Source organism: Oncorhynchus kisutch, unplaced genomic scaffold (genome assembly GCF_002021735.2).
Source record: "Oncorhynchus kisutch isolate 150728-3 unplaced genomic scaffold, Okis_V2 Okis01b-Okis20b_hom, whole genome shotgun sequence".
In the NCBI taxonomy this organism is placed as follows: Eukaryota; Metazoa; Chordata; class Actinopteri; order Salmoniformes; family Salmonidae; genus Oncorhynchus; species Oncorhynchus kisutch.
The window spans coordinates 6099909-6112963 of NW_022261978.1; the positions used below are offsets into that span (position 1 = coordinate 6099909).

At 45.0% G+C, this 13055-nt stretch overlaps 1 protein-coding gene across 4 annotated transcripts in view; it reads left to right on the forward strand.

Annotated features, from left to right (window-relative positions):
- Positions 1–10948, forward strand: part of LOC109882549 (dynamin-2) — a 69782-nt gene extending 58834 nt beyond the window's left edge. For 3 of the 4 annotated variants that reach the window (XM_031811168.1, XM_031811169.1, XM_031811166.1), the window contains 4 exons: positions 2052–2216; positions 4083–4309; positions 6234–6485; positions 8481–9363. In XM_031811168.1, coding sequence (XP_031667028.1) covers positions 2052–2216; positions 4083–4309; positions 6234–6485; positions 8481–8547 — 711 coding nt within the window. In that variant the 3' untranslated portion in view covers positions 8548–9363. Of the gene's footprint in view, positions 1–2051; positions 2217–4082; positions 4310–6233; positions 6486–8480 lie in introns of all 4 variants that reach the window. The other variant, XM_031811165.1, reaches the window with a different exon arrangement.
- The last annotated feature ends 2107 nt before the right edge of the window (positions 10949–13055 follow it).

A 13055-nucleotide genomic window follows, 5' to 3' on the forward strand; every position in this document is an offset into this window, starting at 1 on the left:
AGTCAGAATGGACCAGTATTTAATTACAGATCTAGTAGTCAGAATGGACCAGTATTTAATTACAGATCTAGTAGTCAGAATGGATCAGTATTTAATTACATATCTAGTAGTCAGAATGGACCAGTATTTAATTACAGATCTAGTAGTCAGAATGGACCAGTATTTAATTACAGATCTAGTAGTCAGAATGGACCAGTATTTAATTACAGATCTAGTAGTCAGAATGGACCAGTATTTAATTACAGATCTAGTAGTCAGAATGGACCAGTATTTAATTACAGATCTAGTAGTCAGATTGGACCAGTATTTAATTACAGATCTAGTAGTCAGAATGGACCAGTATTTAATTACATATCTAGTAGTTAGAATGGATCAGTATTTAATTACATATCTAGTAGTCAGAATGGACCAGTATTTAATTACATATCTAGTAGTTAGAATGGACCAGTATTTAATTACAGATCTAGTAGTCAGAATGGACCAGTATTTAATTACAGATCTAGTAGTCAGAATGGACCAGTATTTAATTACAGATCTAGTAGTCAGAATGGATCAGTATTTAATTACATATCTAGTAGTCAGAATGGACCAGTATTTAATTACAGATCTAGTAGTCAGAATGGACCAGTATTTAATTACAGATCTAGTAGTCAGAATGGACCAGTATTTAATTACAGATCTAGTAGTCAGAATGGACCAGTATTTAATTACAGATCTAGTAGTCAGAATGGACCAGTATTTAATTACAGATCTAGTAGTCAGAATGGACCAGTATTTAATTACAGATCTAGTAGTCAGATTGGACCAGTATTTAATTACAGATCTAGTAGTCAGAATGGACCAGTATTTAATTACATATCTAGTAGTTAGAATGGATCAGTATTTAATTACATATCTAGTAGTCAGAATGGACCAGTATTTAATTACATATCTAGTAGTTAGAATGGATCAGTATTTAATTACATATCTAGTAGTCAGAATGGACCAGTATTTAATTACATATCTAGTAGTCAGAATGGACCAGTATTTAATTACATATCTAGTGGTCAGAATGGACCAGTATTTAATTACAGATCTAGTAGTCAGAATGGACCAGTATTTAATTACAGATCTAGTAGTCAGAATGGACCAGTATTTAATTACAGATCTAGTAGTCAGATTGGACCAGTATTTAATTACAGATCTAGTAGTCAGAATGGACCAGTATTTAATTACATATCTAGTAGTCAGAATGGACCAGTATTTAATTACATATCTAGTAGTCAGAATGGACCAGTATTTAATTACAGATCTAGTAGTCGGAATGGACCAGTATTTAATTACAGATCTAGTAGTCAGAATGGACCAGTATTTAATTACAGATCTAGTAGTCAGAACGGACCAGTATTTAATTACAGATCTAGTAGTCAGAATGGACCAGTATTTAATTACAGATCTAGTAGTCAGAATGGACCAGTATTTAATTACAGATCTAGTAGTCAGAATGGATCAGTATTTAATTACAGATCTAGTAGTCAGAATGGACCAGTATTTATTTACAGATCTTGATATCTTCATTTATAGAGAACTTTAAAATAATTCACAATGGGGTTCGAAACTTGACCATAATAAACACATTTTCGATGCCCAAAACATTCGTCTATAAAATAATTGGTTTGGCCATTCTGGCGACTGTAATTCACATAGGCTTTCTAGGGCAGACCAGGACGTTTGTCGCTGCTAGGTTGCTACACAGAACCCGACCAGCAGAGATCGTGACGTCACACTCCAGACCTTACACTGGGTAACACACACGGACGTACACGCACACACACGGATGGATAAATATACACGCAAGCATGTACACACACAGGTACACTCTCCTCCTCTCCTCCCTTCCCCAGGTTGACAGTGAAGCACAGGACCAGAAGAATCCTTCTCAATGTGTCTCATGCATCCCCCCCCCTCGCTCGCTCTCTCTCCACCCTCATCCCCCCCCCCCTCTCTCTCTCTCTCTCTCTCTCTCTCTACCTCTCTACCTCTCTACCTCTCTCTCTACCTCCCTCCCCCAGGTTGACAGTGAGGACACAGGACCAGCAGAATCCTTCTCTATGGATCCCCAGCTGGAGAGGCAGGTTGAGACCATAAGGAATCTAGTGGATTCCTACATCGGCATCGTCAACAAGTCCATCAGGGATCTAATGCCCAAGACCATCATGCATCTCATGATCAACAGCGTGAGTGGACACCTCACTCACTCACTCACTCTCACACACATACATACATACATATACATATATACTGGAGCACATCAGAGCACACATGCAAACACGCACACATACATCAGAGCACCTAAACACACACCAATCTATGAAAGGTATTTATAAAGCCCTTTTTACATCAGCAGATGTCACAAAGTGCTGTACAGAAACCCAGCCGACAACCCCAAACAGCAGGAGAATTATACCAGGAGAATTATACCAGATATACCAGGAGAATTATACCAGATATACCAGGAGAATTATACCAGATATACCAGGAGAATTATACCAGATATACCAGACTGATCCTACTCCCCCTGCCACATAGACTATTGCAGCATAGATACTGGAGTCTGATACAGGGGGGGTCGTCGAGGGACACTGTGGCCCTGTCCGACCGGACAGGGCCAACCAGGCAGGATATAACCCCACCCACTTTGCCAAGGCACAGCCCCGACACCACCAGAGGGATATCAATAGACCACCAACTTACTACCCTGAGACAAGGTGGTGTCTCACTCACAAACATCTCCTCCACCGCACGAGCCCGAGGGGGCGCAGAACCAGACAGGAAGATCACGTCAGTGATTCAACCCACTCAGGTTGAGTATAGCCTTGCATGGTGTGATTCACCCCTTCTAGGGATGGCTTGGGAGAGCTAGCAAGTCATCCCCTTTGGCAGAGAATCCTAGTAGAGAGACTAAGGAGCTGGCTAGGCAGAGACAGCAAGGGTGATTCGTCACTCCAGTGCCTTGTCATTCACCCTCGCACCCCTGGGCCAGACTACACTCAATCATTGAACCTACTGAAAAGAAAGATTTAAAGGTTGAGACTGAGTCTGCGACTCTCACATGGCTCTGCAGACCGTTCCATAAAGATGTACCTCTATTTGAAAAAGCCCTGCCTCCAGCTGTTTGCTTACAAATTCTAGGGACAGTAAGGAGGCCTGCATCTAGTGATTGTAGCGTATGTGTAGGTATGTACGGCAGGACCTGAGAGATAGGTAGGAGCAAGTCCATGTAATGCTTTGTAGGTTCGCAGTAAAACCTTGAAATCAGCCATTAACAGGAAGCCAATGTAGAGAGGCTAGCACTGGAGTAATACGATCACATTTCTTGGTTCTAGTCAAGATTCTAGCTGAAGTTTATTTATCCGGGTAGCGAGAGAGTAGAGCATTGCAGTAGTCTAATCTTGAAGTGACAAAATCATGGATGAGCTTTTCTGCATCACTACCCTCGTTCACCGTCTTCTCTCCTCCCTTCTCTCTCTCCCACTACCCTCGTTCCCCCTCTTCTCTCCTCCCTTCTCTCTCTCTTTCACTACCCTCGTTCCCCCTCTTCTCTCTCTCTCACTACCCTCGTTCCCCCTCTTCTCCCCCCTCTTCCCCCTCTCCCACTTCTCTCCTCCCCTTCTCTCCCCCTCTTCTCTCCTCCCTTCTCTCTCTCTCTCACTACCCTCGTTCCCCCTCCCCCTCTTCTCGCCTCCCTTCTCTCTCTCTCTCTCTCTCTCACTACCCTCGTTCCCCCTCTTCTCTCCTCCCTTCTCTCTCTCTCTTACTACCCTCGTTCCCCTCCCCCTCTTCTCTCCTCCCTTCTCTCTCTCTCACTACCCTCGTTCCCCTCCCCCTCTTCTCTCCTCCCTTCTTTCTCTCTCTCACTACCCTCGTTCCCCTCCCCCTCTTCTCTCCTCCCTTCTCTCTCACTACCCTCGTTCCCCCTCTTCCTCTCTCCTTCTCTAGGATAAAGATTTCGACCTGTATTCCTGTGGGGAACTGTGGAATTTGATGTACTAATTATCTCCTCTCCTCCTCTGTCCCTCCCCCATCCCCCGCTCCTTCTCTAGGCTAAAGACTTCATCCATTCTGAGTTGTTGGCCTACCTGTATTCCTGTGGGGACCAGGGCAGTCTGATGGAGGAGTCAGCTGACCAGGCTCAGAGGAGAGATGAGATGTTGAGGATGTACCATGCTCTGAAAGAAGCCCTGCTGATCATAGGAGACATCAGTACAACCACAGTGTCAGCTCCTGTACCTCCACCTGTAGACGACACCTGGAGGACCAAGGAACCCAGGTAACAGAGAGAGACACTCATGTACACACACTCATGTACACACACACATGTACACACACACACACACATGTAAACACACACACATGTACACACACACACATGTACACACACACACACACATGTACACACACATGTAAACACACACATGTACACACACACACATGTACACACACACATGTAAACACACACACAGATGTACACACATGTACACACACACATGTACACACACACATGTACACAGACACATGTACACACACACACATGTAAACACACACATGTACACACACACACACACATGTACACACACACATGTACACACACACACATGTACACACACACACATGTAAACACACACATGTACACACACACGTACACACATGTAAACACACACACATGTACACACACACATGTAAACACATACATGTACACACACACGTACACACATGTAAACACACACACATGTACACACACATGTACACACACACGTAAACACACATGTACACACACACACATGTACACACACACATGTACACACACACATGTACACACACACACATGTACACACACATGTACACACACACACGTAAACACACATGTACACACACACGTACACACACACACATGTAAACACACACACACATGTAAACACACACACACACACACATGTAAACACACATGTACACACACACATACACACATGTACACAAACACATGTACACACACACATGTAAACACACACACACACACACACACACACACACATGTAAACACACACACACACACACATGTAAACACACACATGTACACACACACATACACACATGTACACACACACATGTACACACACACGCATGTAAACACACACACACACACATGTAAACACACACACATGTACACACATGTACACACACATGTACACACACACACATGTAAACACACACATGTACACACACACATGTACACACACACACACATGTACACACACACACACATGTAAACACACACACACATGTAAACACACACACACACACATGTACACACACACACACATGTACACACACACACATGTACACACACACATGTAAACACACACACACACACACACACACATGTACACACACACATGTACACACACACACATGTACACACACACACACGTACACACACACACATGTAAACACACACACATGTACACACACACACATGTACACACACACATGTACACACACACACACACATGTACACACACACACACATGTACACACACACACATGTACACACACACACACACACACACATGTACACACACACATGTACACACACATGTACACAAACACATGTAAACACACACACATGTAAACACACACACATGTACACACACACACACATGTACACACACACACACACACACACATGTACACACACACACACATGTACACACACACACACACATGTAAACACACGCATGTACACACACACACACACATGTAAACACACGCATGTACACACACGCATGTACACACACGCATGTACACACACACATGTACACACACACACATGTAAACACACGCATGTACACACACACACATGTACACACACACATGTAAACACACACATACACATGTACACACACAGACACATGTACACACACACACGTACAGATACAGTTCGCATGTGAAAACACACGCTAGCCTCTCACGTGTAAGTTTGTCTCTCCCCTCTCTCTCTCTCTCTCTCTCCCCCCTCTCTCTCTCTCTCCCTCCTCTCTCTCTCTCTCTCTCTCCACCCTCTCTGTCTCTCTCTCCCCCCTCTCTCTCTCTCTCTCCACCCTCTCTCTCTCTCTCCCCCCCTATCTATCTCCATCTCCCCCTTCTCTATCTCTATCTCTCACCCCCTCTCCCCTCCCTCCTCCTCCCTCCCCCAGCCCCCCTCCTCAGGCCAGACCAGCCCCGGCCGCTGTCCCCCCTCCTAGTCGCCCCCCGGCAGCAAGAGGCCCCACCGCCGCCCCTCCTCCCTCCAGTCCCCAAAACCCAGCTTTCGGGGCGCCCCTCATCCCCTCTCGACCCGGACCCCCACCAGTCAACACCTACAGTGCAGCGGACCCTGTCGTCAATGTCCCCCTGATCCCATCTCGCCCAGCCAGGGTACCCCCAGCCCTGCCCCCCGGCATACCCAGGTAAGAGCTCTGCTCCTGGGCAGGCGAGTGTAAACAACCCCACTTACCTCTGGAGGAATGTAGGCTGGAACTGCTAGAACGGTCTATTCTGTCACAATAGGTCACTTTTATTAGTGATGTTACATTCAGAGGGGTGGTTGTGGTGGTAATAGTGGTTGTGATAGTAGTGGTGGTGGTTGTGGTGGGGAATTGGGATAGTGGTTGTAGTGGTTGTGATGGTAGTGGTTGTGGCAGTGGTGGTAGTGGTTGTGGTAGTGATGGTTGTGGTTGTGGTGGTGGTGGTTGTGGTGATAGTGGTTGTGGTGGTTGTGATGGTAGTGGTTGTGGCAGTGGTAGTAGTGATGGTAGTGGTAGTGATTGTTGTGGTGGTAGTGGTTGTGGTGATAGTGGTTGTGGTGGTTGTGATGGTAGTGGTTGTGGTGGTGGTTGTGGTGGTTGTGGTAGTGATGGTTGTAGGAGTAGTGGTTGTGGTGGTGGTAGTGATGGTTGTAGGAGTAGTGGTTGTGGTAGTAGTGGTTGAAGGGGTTGTGGTGGTAGTGATGATAGTGGTGGTTGTGGTGATAGTGATGGTAGTTGTGTTAGTGGTAGTGATGGTTATGGTAGTGATGGTTGTGGTGATAGTGGTTGTGGTGGGGGTGTTAGTGGTTGTGATGGTAGTGATGGTTGTGGTAGTGATGGTAGTGGTTGTGGTGGGGGGTTTGGTGGTTGTGGTGGTAGTGATTGTAGTGGTTGTGATGGTAGTTGTGGTAGTGATGGTTGTGGTAGTGATGGTGGTTGTGGTAGTGATGGTTGTGGTAGTGATGGTGGTAGTGGTTGTGGTGGTAGTGATGATAGTGCTTGTAGTGGTTCTGGTAGTGATGTTGGTGATGATAGTGGTTGTGGTGGTTGTGGTAGTTGTGGTTGTGGTTGTGATGGTTGTGGTTGTAGTGGTTGTGGTTGTAGTGGTTGTAGTGGTTGTGGTTGTAGTAGTGGTGGTGGTAGTGATTGTTGTGGTGGTTGTGGTGGTAGTGATGGTTGTGGTGGTAATGGTTGTGGTAGTGATGGTGGTGGGGGGTTTGGTGGTAGTGGTTGTGGTTGTGGTTGTGGTAGTTGTGGGGGGTTTCGTGTATCATGAGTTGTGGGAATGATACATATGTTTTTCTCTTCTCTCCTCCCTCCCTCTCCCTCCCTGCTTCCCCCATCCCACCTTCCCTCTCTCTCCATCCCCCTCCCTCCCTCCTCTCCCTCCCTGCTTCCCCATCCCACCTTCCCTCTCTCTCCGTCCCCCTCCCTCCCTCCTCTCCCTCCCTGCTTCCCCCATCCCACCTTCCCTCTCTCGCCATTTCCCTCCCTCCCTCCCTGCTTCCCCCATCCCACCTTCCCTCTCTCTCCATCCCTCCCTCCCTCTCTCTCCATCCCCCTCCCTCCCTCCTCTCCCTCCCTGCTTCCCCATCCCACCTTCCCTCTCTCTCCATTCCCCTCCCTCTCTCCCTCCCTGCTTCTCTCCATCCCCCTCCCTCCTCTCCCTCCATCCATCAATTCCTCCCTCTTTCTCCATCCCCCCTCCCTCTCTCTCCATTCCCCTCCTCTCCCTCCCTGCTTCTCTCCACCCCCCTCTCTCCCTCCGTCCCTCCCTTCCTCCCTCTCTCTCCATTCCCCTCCCTCCCTCCTCTCCCTCCCTGCTTCTCTCCATCCACCTCCCTCCATCCCCCTCCCTCCCTCCCTGCTTCCCCCATCCCACCTTCCCTCTTCCCCCATCCCACCTTCCCTCTTCCCCCCTCCCTTCCTCCCTCTCTCTCCATTCCCCTCCCTCCCTCCTCTCCCTCCCTGCTTCTCTCCATCCACCTCCCTCCATCCCCCTCCCTCCCTCCCTGCTTCCCCCATCCCTGCTTCCCCCATCCCACCTTCCCTCTTCCCCCATCCCACCTTCCCTCTTCCCCCCTCCCTCCCTTCCTCCCTGCTTCTCTCCATCCCTCCCTCCTTCTCTCTCCCTCCTTCTGTCGTCCTCTATAACAGAAGACCCCCAGCGGCCCCAGGCCGGCCCACCATCATACGCCCTTCAGAGCCTTCACTGCTGGACTAGACAGACAGACAGACAGAATGAATAATTACCACTCCTAATGTCCTTTGACTACAAAGACACACTTTGCGTAACGTTGATGTTTTATTCACTAACATGATTCCAGACTGTATTTCATGTATTCTCTCTCTTAATATTCATATTGTCATGTTATTGTTATTTCATGTATTCTCTCTCTTAATATTCATATTGTCATGTTATTGTTATTTCATGTATTCTCTCTCTTAATATTCATATTGTCATGTTATTTCATGTATTCTCTCTCTTAATATTCATATTGTCATGTTATTGTTATTTCATGTATTCTCTCTTAATATTCATATTGTCATGTTATTGTTATTTCCATTTAAGCAACACTATGTACTTTTGATCACATCGTTTTTTTGTTATAGCTTTGTTACAATGTTTAATACCTTCAATTTTTCAAAGGGATTGAGAGAGAGAGAGAGAAATGAAACATACATGTTTCTGTTTAACTCTAACTTACTTTAATGAACTCCGTTCAAACCGGTGGATTAGACAGAATTTCAAATCAAACAGGTTTAAAATATGGAACAGATTTGGAAGCATTATTCCATTGTTTTAAATAAGAAATACACTCCATAATTAATAACTAAATACTCATAGTTCTTTATACTGTTTGAAATGTTTTCTAACCTTCTTACTGGATCATATGTACATTTGTATTTTTAGATCTGATCTTCAATATGCACTTCTTTATCTATGCAGGAATATTATAGTAAGTCCTTTCCAGCTCGCGGCTTTTTGAAATTCATTTGGATGAAATGCTAATTATGCTATAAAATGAATTGATTTCAATGGAAAATAGTTAGTAGCTTCAACTGCCCTCACAGTTCACTCAAAGAACACTGGTAACCAGTCAGGGTTGGTGTCCATTCCGTTTCAATTTCAGTCAATTCAGAAAGTTCCAATTCTCTTCAATGCTCTTTAATGAGGAGCATTTGGAATTGGAATTTAGATTTGGAATTTGGAATTGGAATTTAGATTTGGAATTGGAATTTGGTTCTCTCTCTGAATTGACAGGAATTGACATGGAATTTACATGGAATTGACACCAACCCTGTAGTCAATAGAGATACCAGGTGTCTCGTCAGTTATCGATGTTAGTAGTAGATAGTTGTTAGACAAGGGCCGAGATTCAATCAAAGATGCGTTGTCGATAAGCTCACTGCACTTGACTTTTAAAAGGTCATTTATGACATCCGCTGCGTTTACCGCAAATGCAACATCTCTGCAAACATCTGGGAAATTCCCTTTAAAGGATCACTGTTGAGAGTGTTGTTTGATTATCGCTTCTTTAATTAAATCCCGGCTTTTAGCCCAGTCTATTGTAAATGGTAGCTTGCTGTCAATCTGGCCTCTGCTTCCTGAATAGACCATTCAAAATAGACCTGCTTCCTGAATGGACCATTCCAAATGGACCTGGTTCCTGAATGGACCAATCAAAATGGACCTGCTTCCTGAATGGACCAATCAGAAACCCACATAGGGAATAGGATGCCGTTTCAGACTCTTTTGTATTGTTTTGTTTTTTTAAATGACTTTTTCTATTTTTCTAAGTGCCTCTTACCTGTGGCTTTCCTATTGGATGAACAGATGAATGACATGATACATTAACAAAGGAATGGATCACTGGGTGAACGAGGGATGGTAGAATGGGACAGTAGTGTGAAGGTGGATGAAGATGGTAGAATGGAACAGTAGTATGAAGGTGGATGAAGATGGTAGAATGGAACAGTAGTGTGAAGAAGGTGGATGAAGATGGTAGAATGGAACAGTAGTGTGAAGGTGGATGAAGATGGTAGAATGGAACAGTAGTATGAAGGTGGATGAAGATGGTAGAATGGAACAGTAGTATGAAGGTGGATGAAGATGGTAGAATGGAACAGTAGTGTGAAGGTGGATGAAGATGGTAGAATGGAACAGTAGTATGAAGGTGGATGAAGATGGTAGAATGGAACAGTAGTGTGAAGGTGGATGAAGAGGGTAGAATGGAACAGTAGTGTGAAGGTGGATGAAGATGGTAGAATGGAACAGTAGTATGAAGGTGGATGAAGATGGTAGAATGGAACAGTAGTATGAAGATGGTAGAATGGAACAGTAGTATGAAGGTGGATGAAGATGGTAGAATGGAACAGTAGTATGAAGGTGGATGAAGATGGTAGAATGGAACAGTAGTATGAAGGTGGATGAAGATGGTAGAATGGAACAGTAGTGTGAAGGTGGATGAAGATGGTAGAATGGAACAGTAGTATGAAGGTGGATGAAGATGGTAGAATGGAACAGTAGTATGAAGGTGGATGAAGATGGTAGAATGGAACAGTAGTGTGAAGGTGGATGAAGATGTGATATGGAATAATAAAGAGTTAAAGGGACTGAGGTGGTGGCTGGTCTTTTTGTCCAAGTTTGTTCCTGTTCATCCCCCTCTATATTGTCTGTCTGTCTGTCCGACCGACCGACCGACCGACCGAGTCTTTTGTTATGGGCTAGACAATTATATCATCCAATTTAGGAAAATGTGTTTATTTTTATTTTTTATATCTAATTATATTTATCTTTGTCAAATAATTGACTTCTGCCAGATGCCTTTTGAGGTTTTGGCTGAATACCACTGCGTTACGTTTCTGAGGTTTTGGCTGAATACCACTGCGTTACGTTTCTGAGGTTTTGGCTGAATACCACTGCATTACGGTTCTGCCTGTTGGAGACCATTCAAAAAGCCTACAAATGTTGTTGTTGCCACTTCATGGAAACGTACGTGTCACTTTCTTAGGCTCGTGCCGCGTTCAAAACTAATTAGGAACTCAAAAATAAAACGAGCTCCGACTGGGAAAAAATATTTTTGGAATGGTCATCGAACTCGGAATTCCAAGTGGGGAAACTCAGGCATCTTTCCAGAGCGGGGACTTTACCACCTGAAGAACCCTGACTTCCAAGTGGGGAAACTCAGGCATCTTTCCAGAGCGGGGACTTTACCACCTGAAGAACACTGACGTCATGGTTTGACCTTTTTCCCCAGAGTTCCCAGTTCTCTTGAAAGCCCCAAATGCAGCGGTCTCTGTGTTAAAATATTATATCTGTGTTTGTCCATGAATTCACTTCTACCAGATGCAAATTTTTGAAGACCATTGCGTTTTTTTTTTTTTGTCACTTGTGCTTTCATAGTCTATACAGCAGTCTGTGTGTTTGTCAGTAAGGGACAACAGCAGTCTGTGTTTGTCAGTAAGGGACAACAGCAGTCTGTGTGTTTGTCAGTAAGGGACAACAGCAGTCTGTGTGTTTTGTCAGTAAGGGACAACAGCAGTCTGTGTGTTTGTCAGTAAAGGACAACAGCAGTCTGTGTGTTTGTCAGTAAGAGGCAACAGTCTGTGTGTTTGTCAGTAAGAGGCAACAGTCTGTGTGTTTGTCAGTAAGGGACAACAGCAGTCTGTGTGTTTGTCAGTAAGAGACAACAGCAGTCTGTGTGTGTGTCAGTAAGAGGCAACAGCAGTCTGTGTGTTTGTCAGTAAGAGGCAACAGTCTGTGTGTTTGTCAGTAAGAGGCAACAGTCTGTGTGTTTGTCAGTAAGGGACAACAGCAGTCTGTGTGTTTGTCAGTAAGAGACAACAGCAGTCTGTGTGTGTGTCAGTAAGAGGCAACAGCAGTCTGTGTGTTTGTCAGTAAGAGGCAACAGCAGTCTGTGTGTTTGTCAGTAAGGGACAACAGCAGTCTGTGTGTTTTGTCAGTAAGGGACAACAACAGTCTGTGTGTGTGTCAGTAAGAGACAACAGCGGGAGAGAGAGAGGGGGATGGGTGAGAGAGGGAGGGTGAGAGAGATGGAAGGGGAGTGAGAGAGGGAGGGTGAGAGAGATGGAAGGGGAGTGAGAGAGGGAGGGGTAAGAGAGAGAGGGAGGGTGAGAGAGAGAGGGTGGTGAGAGAGAGGCAGGGTGGAGAGAGAGAGGCAGGGGTGAGAGAGAGGCAGGGTGAGAGAGAGAAGGGGTGGGTGAGAAAGTGAGGGTGAGGGAGGGTGAAGGTAGAGGGTGGGTGAGTGAGAGAGAAAGGGGGGATGGGTGAGAGAGGAGAGAGAGATGGAAGGGGGTGAGAGAGAGAGGGGGGGGGTGTAGAGAGGGAGAGAGAGATCATAGAGTGAGTCTTGTGATAGTATAGTAAAGTAACAGGTCACATGAAGGGTGTAGTTTGCTGACTTGACAGAGACGCCGTGCTACTGAGAAACGTAAACTTCTACTACCAGACAGGTACAGACCTTCCCTCAATAATTATATGATGTAACATGTAGATATAAATACCATAGATGATATATAACATGTAGATATAAATACCATAGATGATATATACAGTGGGGCAAAAAAAGTATTTAGTCAGAAACCAATTGTGCAAGTTCTCCCACGTAAAAAGATGAGAGAGGCCTGTAATTTTCATCATAGGTACACTTCAACAATGACAAACAAAATGAGAAACAATTCACTCAATTTATTCTAATTAACTTAATA